Raw genomic sequence first — 11,589 nt, 5'->3', positions numbered from 1 at the left:
AGTAAAAGTAACAAATCAAACTTCTCTATTTCAGTTCTAAATAACTGCACTCAATGACTTTAATTAAACTAAACACAGCTTTATGATTGTATTGTGTTATTATAATTACATCAAGTGTCTCCCCCAATGTGTAATGTAAAATTGGTCACTTATAGCCGAAAGTGTTCATGAATAGCATATAAATAAGTAATTATAGCTATTTCTAAATGGTAAGACTATCTATCAATGATTTCCTCAAAAAAGTTTCAAATTGTCTGTTGCTCAAATTTTGAAGGTCTTAATAAAAACCCAGAGCCAGATATTGGGGGAAATGCTGAAAGATCAGAGAGACAAAGGAGTCAGCCACTGCCATGTCTCACCTTGACAACCCCACAAATTCTCTATTTGCCTCTGTATCCTCAGCTGAAAGAACCTAAGCCAAAAGGCTTCAGCCAAAAGAACTAAGCCAAAAGGCCTAGTTCGTGTCTCCTCAGGCCTTATATACCTTTCTCCACCCAGCCATATTAGTGCTGGGATTAAAGGCATATGTGCTTCTCAAATACTGATAGCAAAGGCATGAGATCTCAAATGCTGGGATTAAAGGTGTGTGATTCCCAAGTACTGGGAATAAAGGTATGTGCTACCACTGCCTGGCTGTTTCTTTCCTAGACTGAATCAATCTCATATAATCCAGGATGGCTTTGAACTCACAGAGATTCAGACAAATCTCTGCCTACCGAGTGCTAGGATGAAAAGTGTGTGCTACCACTGCCTGGCCTCAATGTTTAATTTAGTGGCTTATTCTCTTCTCTGATCTTCAGGCAAATTTTATTAGATATACAATATATCACCACATTTTCCCTTTTTGTCTTAAAATTATAAATAAAAAAACTATATACAATAGTGTATAAGATTGCAAGATAATCTTCAGTTGGTAATACAAGTTAGGATAAAAAGTGAATTAGATACAACATTTTGGATTCACCAAAATATGATAAATAATAGAGTATTTTCTCTTAATCTATCAAATGTTGATGGACTGGACATTGTTAATGTAATTCTTGACTGTGTATATTACATATACTTATTGCACCTATTGTATATAGTTTTTCTTATATTAGTTATAACCTTCTTTTATTATTTTAGAAGAAATGGAGAAATGTGATGAAATATTGTGTACCCTAATAAAATTTGCCTGAAGATCAGAGAACAGAACAAGCCACTAGATCAAACATAGAAGCCAGGCAGTGGTGGCACATACCTTTAATTCTAGCACTCTCGGTGCAGAGATACATCATCTGGATCTCTGTGAGTTCAAAGTCACCCTGGATTACATGAGACTGATTTAGTCTAGGAGAGAAAAAGAGTCAGGCAGTAGTGGCACTCACCTTTAATCCCAGTACTTGGGAGTCACACGCCTTTAATCCCAACACTTGAGATCTCATGCCTTTGCTACCAGTATTTGAAAAGTCACACGCCTTCAGTCCCAGCACTAGGAAAGAAGTAATATGGCTGGGTGGAGAAAGATATATAAGGCCTGAGGAGACATGAACTAAAGCCTTTTGGCTTAAGTCTTTTAGCTTGAGCCCTTTGGGTTGAGGAAGCTTTCTTTGGCTGAGAGCTGAGAAGCAAACAGAGGATTTGTGGAGTTGGTGAGGTGAGACGTGGCAGTGGTTTATTCCTTTGTCTCTCTGATCTTTCAGCATTTACCCCAATATCTGGCTCCAGGTTTTTTATTATAAGACCATTCAGGAATTTGTGCAAGAATTGCTAATAATACAGATTTATTCATCATATAAATATTTAATGTTTTCAGTTAAGATGAATTATATATACACTTTGAAGAAAAAATGCAGTTATGTTCATATGCAAGAAAAAAGGAATAAAATGCCCTTGAACTGTGAGCTGGAATAAAACTTTCTTCCTAAAGTTGCTTTAGTTAGGACATTTTGTTCCAGCAACAGGAAGAGTAAGTAAAACAGGTAAATAAGCAAATTCTACTACTTTGAGTACAGCATATATACTATTACAGCCTATGTACTTGCTAGATAGGGGCTATACGCTTTAAAATAAGATGTATTTCTAGCAACCAGAAGCAAGACTGCATAATGCAAATTTGTAAGCAGATACCTGTTTCCCAGTACTTCCATCAGACTGATTCAGTTTCCTCCCATTATCACTCACTCCTTTTTAGGGTATATTTGTCTCTAGGCATGGTGGTTATAGAGGAACTCTGTTCTTATTTGCATAAAATTCCCATGACTGTTGGCCAATGATTTCACAAAAATGATGCAAATAGTTCTGTATCATTACTTAGATAAATTTTATGGGAGAAGATCTTGCAAAATTTGAACTTGTTGAACTTATTTGAACTTGTTGAATTTTTTTTTAAGACAGAGTCCCTCTATGTAGTGTTTGTTGTTCTGAAAACCATCATGTAGTCCAGACTGGCCTTGAACTCAAAGAGATCTACCTTCCTCCCGAGAGCTGGGATTAAAGGCATTCTGGGATTAAAGTAGCATACTATCACTTCTGCTTTGATTTAATTGAAATCAAGCATTAAAATAACTAACTATATTGTCTGAGCCTTAGTCAGTAGACTGACGAATAATACACTGTTTATGACAAAAGAAAAAAGTTCTTGAACTATTTCCTCATAGATTTGCTTGTTCTCTACAGCAAAGCATGTTGTTTGGATGCCTTAAGTAGTTGGGATATTCTGTCCTTTCAGCCTACATTCAAGATGCCTTAGTATCAAAAGAGAAGTCTGCTTTAATTTAGAGTTTCCTAGAATCAAGATTAATGAGTGAGTTGAAGAATACATGAGTCCAGTTATCATACAAATAATTTGAACCAGTTCACTGTGATTTTTCTTAGCAACCCATGTTATCAAAAGGGACAGAAAATAAATAGCGTCGAGTAGGAGGAAAGAGACTATAATTTTCATGGCGTTCATGTGCGCCTTGGTACTGGGGTCTCTATGTCCTCTGGAATTGAGCTGCATCTTCTGGAGATGTTTCTACAAAGAGAGGATTAACAGGAGAAATGAGATCAAAGCCAATGAAAATGGTGTTACAGAGAACATAGTCATGTTGAATAAGATCACCTCTGAAAATAGTGTGAAATCTCTCTCCATGAAATTCACAGTTGTGTTTCCTCCATATTGGTTCCACCTCTCTTCAAAAGTGATGCTTGCTTGCATTAGATTTGCAAGCAAAAAGGCCAAGCTTCCTAGCAGCACCCCCACAATCAGTTGTTCAAGTCTCCATTTCAAGTACAGAAAGATCTGCCAGGAAAAGTTAGCTATTCTGAATAAATAAAAGATGCTGAGAGCTGTGGAGAGCCAGAGACAGAAGTGGCTAGATAATATCCAGCAGAACACAAGTATTTTTAATTCTTCTCTGATAATAAATGAAATTGATTTATGTTTAACCCAAATAAATACTGTTTCCCAGAGGAGAGTAACTATGGAAATTGCCAAGATAATGAGGATTTGATCAACTGGGGAAAGCGCTCTCTTGTTGATCCAGTCAATGCAGTTGTTCAGCACTATCAATCCGTTGCTCAGATTCCCCAGAATGAACTCTGCAACTACTGCGGTGGTGGAGATGCGGTGGAGGACAGACTCCATGTTCAAACAGAGAAAACTCAAAGTCTAACAGCACTGCTTGTCATGTGCTGATTAAGTGCCTGGCTTATGGTCCATTGTGGAGCTAAATTCTTTCTCCTCTTTGTCCTGCTCCTTCTCCAACCTCTGATTAAGGCAAGACAATCATGTCCCATTTGACATTTAATTTGTACACATTCTTGTTGAATATTTTTCTGCAGTTCTCTGCTGAGTCCTAGCTAAAGTTTTTATATGTTTGCCATGGGCTGAAATATTCACCAGATGACTTAGAAACCAAGGACAGCTCACATTTGCTGATACGCAAATCAAGAAAGATTCTTTCCCACTCTTTTGCATCTCTGGCCCTTTTCAGATTTAGGAAATTTAGTTGTGCCAACTTGAGTTGTGAAGTACAAATGTTACAAAAGTCTGATTCAACAAATATGAAGTTAAAGAAGGGTTTTGTGCTCGAGTCTTTTGAGCCACTGAAGACTTAAAAGTCATGTGGTGACAGGTCTGTGTTTTTCCACAAAACTTCGATTTCCACTGGAGCTCAGGCCCCAGTTTTACCACACTGTGGGTGGAGGCTGGCTTCAAACAAAGAAAGGGGTTTAGCCGGGCGGTGGTGGCGCACGCCTTTAATCCCAGCACTTGGGAGGCAGAGGCAGGCGGATCTTTGTGAGTTCGAGGCCAGCCTGGTCTACAGAGCGAGATCCGGGAAAGGCGCAAAGCTGCACAGAGAAACCCTGTCTCAAAAAACCTAAAAAAAAAAAAAAAAAAAAAAGAAAGGGGTTTATTTTAAATAGTCAATTTCTCTCTTTGCCTCATAAGAAAAGCAGAAAGCAGAATTCAATAATACGGACTGAGGTAAGATGATTAATTTGAAATTCATGTTAATAAAATACTTTAAATACTTTTTTAACCTTGACTAGTATAATAATATATCATTATTTCACCTGCTGCAAAAAATTTTCATTTAACAAAATTAGCAATTTCTGAAATGAAAAGCGTTGCATTTTATTAATCACTCAAACTTTGTCAGGTGGTATACAGAACACTTAAATATTTACAATTAATTTTCAAATTTGATTTATAACTTAAAGTAGTTATATTGCCAGGGGAAAAAGTCCTTGATATTGATCATATATATCAATATCAAGGAAGTTCAAAGTTTGATACAGAAGGGAATGATGGAGTTGGAGAGCAGAAAGTGGTTCCCTAACTAACTGAGTAGGTGAGCTTCAGATGTCAGGAGCCATGAGGAGCAGGGGGATGGGAAGAGAAGGCATCAAAAAAGAATCTAGGCAATGAGTGAAGTAACTGGGATTCTCAAAGATATTTGCAAGTGTCAGGTGTTAACACTTCAGAAAGCAATCCTCAAAATGCTTGCAAGTGCTTAATCCAAACTGAACCGGGCAAGTATTTGGAGGTCCTAAACTGTGCCAAAACCTAACAAGCAAACAGAAGACAATAAATTCAATTAGTTGTGCCTTTTGTGTCCAAAGTTAACAAGAGTTAAAAGGAAAACTTGTGGTAGTGAATGTGGGTAACTGTCTCCTATCTCAAACAAATTTAAATTTGGGCCAAATAGAACAGACTTTAACTGATAATAACTTAAAACTGACAGTAATGGAATATTGTTCGTTATTTGTTTCCTTGCCTGGACTGAAAAGATACAGAAGTCTCTACACTCTAGACTCATATCACAGAGCAGAATACATAGTGTTTCTTGCCGTCTCACTGAAAACCTTAAGGGACACAAGCAGAATCCAGGTATTTTGCCCACCTTGAAGCTTCTACATGTATTGTCTCTTTTCACTTTACTAAATCCTCTCTTAATATTTTTTTAATTTTTCCTTTTTTTAAAGTTTTTTTTTTATTTTACATGCCAACCAAAGTTCCTCCTCCCTCCTCTCTTCCCACTCACCCTCTACCTTCCCCCCACCCTGCTCCCCATCTGCTTCTCAGAGAGGGTAAGACCTCCTATGTGGAGTCAATAAAGTCCGGCATATCACGTTGAGGCAGGATCAAATCCCTCCCTCCTGTATGAAGGTTGAACAAACTATCTCTCCATAGGGAGTGGGCTCCCAAAAACCAGTTCATGCACTACAGATAAATCCTAGTCCCACTACCAGTGGCCCCACATACTGCCCAAGCCACACACTGTCAGCCACCTTCAGAGGGCCTAGTTCAGTCCCATGAGGGTTCCCCAGCTCTCAGTCCTGAGTAAATTGGGAGGGGGGATAAGGCAAGGTGGGAAGAACATGAGGCAATAGAATGGTCCAGTTAGGGGAGAGACATAGAGGGAGAGCAAGTAAAGAGATATCTTGATAGAGGGAACCAATATGGGATCAGAAACCTGGTGCTAAGGAAGTTCCCAGGAATCCACAAAGATGACCCCAGCTAAGACTCAAGTAATAGTGGAGAGGATGCCTGAACTGGCTTTCCCCTGTAATCAGATTGAAGACTACCTTAATTGTCATAGAACCTTCATCAGGTAACTGATGGAAACAGATAAGCACTGGGTGGAGCTCCCAGAGTCCAGTTGAAGAGAGGGAGGAAGGATTATATGAGCAAAGGTGTCAAGATCATGATGGGGATACTCACAAAGACAGCTGACCTGAGCTAGTTGGAGCTCACTGACTCTGGATGATGATGATGATGATGATGATGATGATGATGATGATGATGATGATGATTTGCTTGTTCTCACTGCGTTTTGGAAGAAGGTGTTCTAAATGTGGTCCCCCTAACCTTAGGTTGCCCGACCTAAAGACCAACATGATTATCTACTTCTCTAGTAACCTTGCTTTCTGGGGTAGAAAGCAGAAAGCAAACAGGCACTGCAGTAGAACCCAGGGAGCAAGCATGTATCTCATTGAGGGGACAATTATTTCCCATTTCCTAATCTCATCTTCAACTGTGTCATGTCTTCCCTTTTGGATTAGAGTCATTTGCTTTAGAATGTAAAGTAGAAGTTCTTCTTTAAATCGGGATCTTTTCTTAAAGAAAGTCACAATCTTTGTATGAGCATGAGAGGCATGTAATGTAACCACCTACCAGTACCATTTGTCAAGTCTGGATAAATCACCCATGCCATTCCAGCCAGAGAATGTAGCATGAATCTTAAAAGGTCTTATTAATAAAAACAAACCTGGAGCCAGGTATAGCTGATATTGTTTCCTCAGACTGAAGCCTCTGAGTCCTCATCCAGAATGAATCTCAGCTGAACTGCTGCTAAAAGCCTAAAAGCTTAACAGCTCTATTTCCTGGTTTTCACACTTTATATGCCTTTCTGTTTCCTGACATCACTTCCTGTGATTAAAGGTGTGTCACCATGCCTGTTTCCAGTGTGGCTTTGAACTCACAGAGATCTGGATGGATCTCTGCCTCCAGAATGCTAGAATTAAAGTTGTGTGTGCCACCATTTTCTGGCCTCTATGTCCATCTAGTGGCTGTTCTGTCCTCTGACCCCAGATAAGTTTATTAAGGTGCACAATACATTGGGGGACACAATATCACCACAAGAAAATACCATCATATTTATGCTCCCCCAATGGTGTCTGGAGTATTCCCTTTCCATCTGTCTTCCCAACCCAAGACTCTCCTCATGACAGTTCTATATTCCCTCAGGCAAAATAAATGTTCTACAGTAATTGTTTTTAGCTTTATATATTTACAACTTCTGAATAATTAGATATACTGTATTGAAGCTTTTAATTTTAATCTCACAGGTCTGAATATACTACTTTGTATCTTTTGATCATAGGAGCAAGAGTTTTCTATTATATCTAGAAAAAATGTAGTGATATTCCCTAGAGCTTAATGGCACTCAGAATCTGTACACACTGGTCACCTAAGGGACAGCACAGGCTTTATATATTAGGAAATACCACTGACCCCAGAGTTTGTGGCATAATGAGTACTAAGAGTTAAGGGATGAAGACATGACCTCTTAAAGCAATCCAATCTTATCCTTTCCAGATTTTTGGAAAGGCCTTGATGGTAGAGGAGAGAGCTTTCCTATTGGGTGTAGCTGGAAACATTTCTGCTGACAGGTCTTTTCCCTCCCCACACCCTATGCCACAGGATTTGTGTATTATTTGTCTTCTCAGACTCCAAATACAGATGCAAAGCACAAAAATAGAGAACAAATCCATGGGTGGCTTTCTTAAAGAGGTGTGAGTAAAGAGTTCATAGGAAAGCTCAGTTTAGCATACACAGCTGTCGTGATCAAGAGTGATGCCCCAGGCAGGAAATTTGACTGCTGTTGTGTCTTGGTGCAGCTCAATGATGTTTTGACCCCCACTATGAAGCCCTTCCAATTGGAGGAATCACGTTCCCCTTCATTACTCACTGACTCATATACACCTAAAATAAGCTTTCTTTTTCAGTAAATGTCAAAAAGTATGTCATGTTTTATGAGCCATGTCTTCTCTGTCACAACCATATTATAAGAAATGTGGATTCAGACAGTACAACTGTCTTTGAGAGTGAATTATTAATTTCATAAAAAAGTCTGTATCACAAAATGTTATTCTTCTTCTGATTTTTTTTCTAATTGTTTAAAATTACAAAGGGTGTTATAGACTCAAAGGCCTACCCCAACAGAAGATGGTGGACAAACTTAGTGTGCAGGTCACAAACTACTAACATCCTCTCTACATGTTACAGTCTCTGTTTGCTTCATTTTAAGAAAAGTAGAGAGTCATGTGAAACAGGTCGGCATAGCTTAGCTGGAGATGTGCAAATTCTCCTAATCATTGGGAAGAATGCTAAAAGAGTCATCAATATTCATATTTTTGAAATACTAGAAAGATATTTATCTCATTTGAAAATAAAAGTGCAAAATACTTACATTCTACAAACTAAGAATTTTCCATTTTTGTTATAATGAAAAAATAAAGGTTAAAGTTTTGAAGTTTTTAAAAAAAAAAAAAAAAAAAAAAAAAAGAGTTAAGGGATGAGAGGCTGTGTTACAGTTTGAGCTACACATTGTTCCCAGAAGGATTCTGTAAGTAAAAACTTTGGGAGGATAATCCAAAGCAATGAAAGTGCTTCCCTATAGACATGGAAGCACAATCAATTCCAGGAGAAATCACAGAAACTTTTTTTCAATATCTGATGGACAAAAAAGAAGTAAATGGCACAAATGGAATTGTATGAAAATTTTTAGTGTTTCCAACACTTTCCTTTCCTTGGATTGAGGGTGTGTGACAAGTGCTTTGTTTTTCTTACTCTCATTCATTTAAGATTTACTTAACACCCTGGTAAATTCTGATATATTTCCTAAAATTTTGTGCACTAATTGTATACAGAGAACAAGTCAATGAAATGATAATAGACATATCAGTATATCTGTGAGTGTGCATGTGGGGGGTGTCTGTGTGTGTGCCTGTAAGAATAACAATTAAAGACTAAAATGTGGAAGGGACAAGGGGTTATATAAGTAGTGGAGGGAGGAAAGACAAGGGAGAAAATGTAATTATATTCTAATTTAAAAAATGTGTCAGCAGTAGCATTTCTACACTATTGCCTGATAGACAATGCATCTAACATCACCTTTCAATAAGAATGATGTTTATCACAGCAAAATAAAATGTTTTCTGTAGAATATTAATGGACCCTATTATGAATTAAAGATCTCCCCAGTTATACTTTATTTTATCTTGTTACTTCAGATCTTTTTTTGTTTTGTTTTTCAAGACAGAATTTCTCTGTGTAGTTTTGGTGCCTGTCCTGGATCTCACTCTGTAGACCATGCTGGCCTTGAACTCACAGATATCTGCCTGGTTCTGCCTCCCAAGTGCTGGGATTAAAGGCATGCACCACTGCTGCCTGGCTGTTACTTCAAATATTAATAATATTCTTACAGTAAATAGATCTTTCATTTGTTGGGATAAATCCATCTTGGTTATGATGTATAATCCTTTATAGCATTTCTAGATTCTGTATGCCAATGTTGCATCATGATTTCATAAGTATGTTTAAAAGGAATATTGATAGTTAAATTTTTTGAGACAGGGTTTTGCTATGTAGCCCACATAGCATAAATCTTACAATGTTGTTCAGGTGTTCCTCTAACTCTTGATCTTTTTACCTCAGGCTTTCAAGTGCTGACATTATAGGTATGTACCAACAAGTCTAGTTACAATTAATAATCTTCTTGTTCACCAGGAATTGACTTTATGAGTCTATTAGCCTCTGAATAAGACCACTAATGTAAATCCCTTCTCCATGGAATGGACTTTGATGACTGGTATTGTAATCTTGGTAAAAACAGTTCTGTCTTGGAAGGTCATAGTCCTAAGGCAGAACCTGCTATTGTTCTTTTGATAAATGGTCATGTTGTCAAATTGTCTTCTGAGTGTTTTTGTTTATATCTATAAACCTAGCTGCTCTTTATCTTGATCAGAGAAGTTTCTTTTTACAATTGAGCAGCAGTTAATGGAGACTTATATAAATGGTTGAAGTGCTAATAATAGGAGACTTAGCCTTAAATAGGACATCTTTATTGAATTTTCCATACCAATTCTTAGAGAACATTCTCAAAGAGAAGGCAGAAAGAATATAAGAGCTGAGGCTATGGAAAAGTGCTCTGAACTGCTGTCTTCTGGACATGACATGACTATTGCACTCATATCTATATGTACATGTTCCTAAGCATAGCTCAGTCCATACAACATTACTTGTATGTATGTTTTCAGGGCTAACCATTTGACACTGGAAAACCATTTAGTGTACTATTTTCTAGGGAAGACCATCTCTTCTGTTCTCAGTTCTCCTCAGTTGCCTGTAGTTCTTGGTGTAGGTTTGAGATCTCATGGGTTTTTCCTCATCTACTTTGTCATATTTGTAACATGAATCTTAAAATGTCTTATTAATAAAAAAAAAGAACCTGGAGCCAGATATTGGGGTAAAGGCTGAAAGATCAGAGGAACACAACAAGCAAGCCACAAGCTCTTACCTATAGGAAATCCTGTCTCAACATAGTGAGTTTCTGTTTCCTCATACCTTATATACCTTTTTCTGCCCTTCTGTCTTACTTGCTCAGATTAAAGGCATGTGTGCTTCCCAAGCAAAGGCATGAGATCTCAAATGTTGGGATTAAAGGTGTGTGCCACCACACCTGGCTCTGTTCCCTGTGTGGCCTTGAAATTACAGAGATCCAGATGAATCTGTGCCTCCCTAGTGATAAGATTAAGGGTGTGAACCACCACTATCTGGCCTCTATGTCTAATCTAGTAGCTGGCTCTGTCCTCTGATCCCCAGATAAGTTTTATTGGGGTGCAGAATATATCACCTTTTTTGTCTAAAATAATAAAAGGTTATAACTAATATAAGAAAAACTATATACAATAAGTGCAATAAGGATATACAATATATACATTCAAGAATTGAATTAGCAATGTTTAGCCCATTAACATTTGACATATTCAGACAAAATACTCCATTATTTAGCCTATTTTGGTGAGTTCAAAATGTACCTTATTCATTTTCTATCCTAACTTGTATCACCAACTGAAAACTATCTTTTGATGTCTTTCAAATTTACACACTTATACACCTCTTAGTGAGTTTCTTTTCTAAATTTTTTAACAAGGAAAACTATAACTATCTAACTTTCAACTCCCTCAGAGACCCAAGAAGGAAATAATATTAACTGAGTAAGCAGGAAGTGCAAACAAGTGACTTCCAAAAAATGTGAGAAATAACAGAAACAGCTGACTGCCTGGACAGTCAACCAAGATTTCTCAGCAACATTGGGGCAGCTGTCTTTGGCCTACAGGCCTAGCATATCTGGCAGAGTAATCTTTGAAGCAGGATTTTCTAAAGAGCCTTCTTACCTTTTCTTGGCAAGGATCAGCAGTCCTTTCTTTTGTGTCCTGCTTGTGCATTTTGGACAGTATACTGTCAGCAGTCAAGGCAAGGGTACTTTCTTGCTCAGTGGCCAATCTTGCCACAGTGAAAGTAAACTTCACAAAAAGTTTCTTCAATGTCCA

The 11,589-nt window shown here is 37.7% G+C and overlaps 1 protein-coding gene across 1 annotated transcript; it reads right to left on the bottom strand.

The window, feature by feature from the left end:
* Positions 1-2,680: 2,680 nt before the first annotated feature.
* Positions 2,681-3,610, bottom strand: LOC128098378 (taste receptor type 2 member 124-like). Its single transcript, XM_052719413.1, is given in 1 exon segment — positions 2,681-3,610. A coding segment is annotated over 1 exon segment (930 nt).
* Positions 3,611-11,589: the final 7,979 nt, after the last annotated feature.

The sequence above is a fragment of the Peromyscus californicus genome, unplaced genomic scaffold, assembly GCF_007827085.1.
Source record: "Peromyscus californicus insignis strain IS unplaced genomic scaffold, ASM782708v3 Scaffold_6__1_contigs__length_162567912, whole genome shotgun sequence".
Taxonomy (NCBI): Eukaryota; Metazoa; Chordata; class Mammalia; order Rodentia; family Cricetidae; genus Peromyscus; species Peromyscus californicus.
This window is presented reverse-complemented; position numbering and strand designations above follow the sequence as displayed.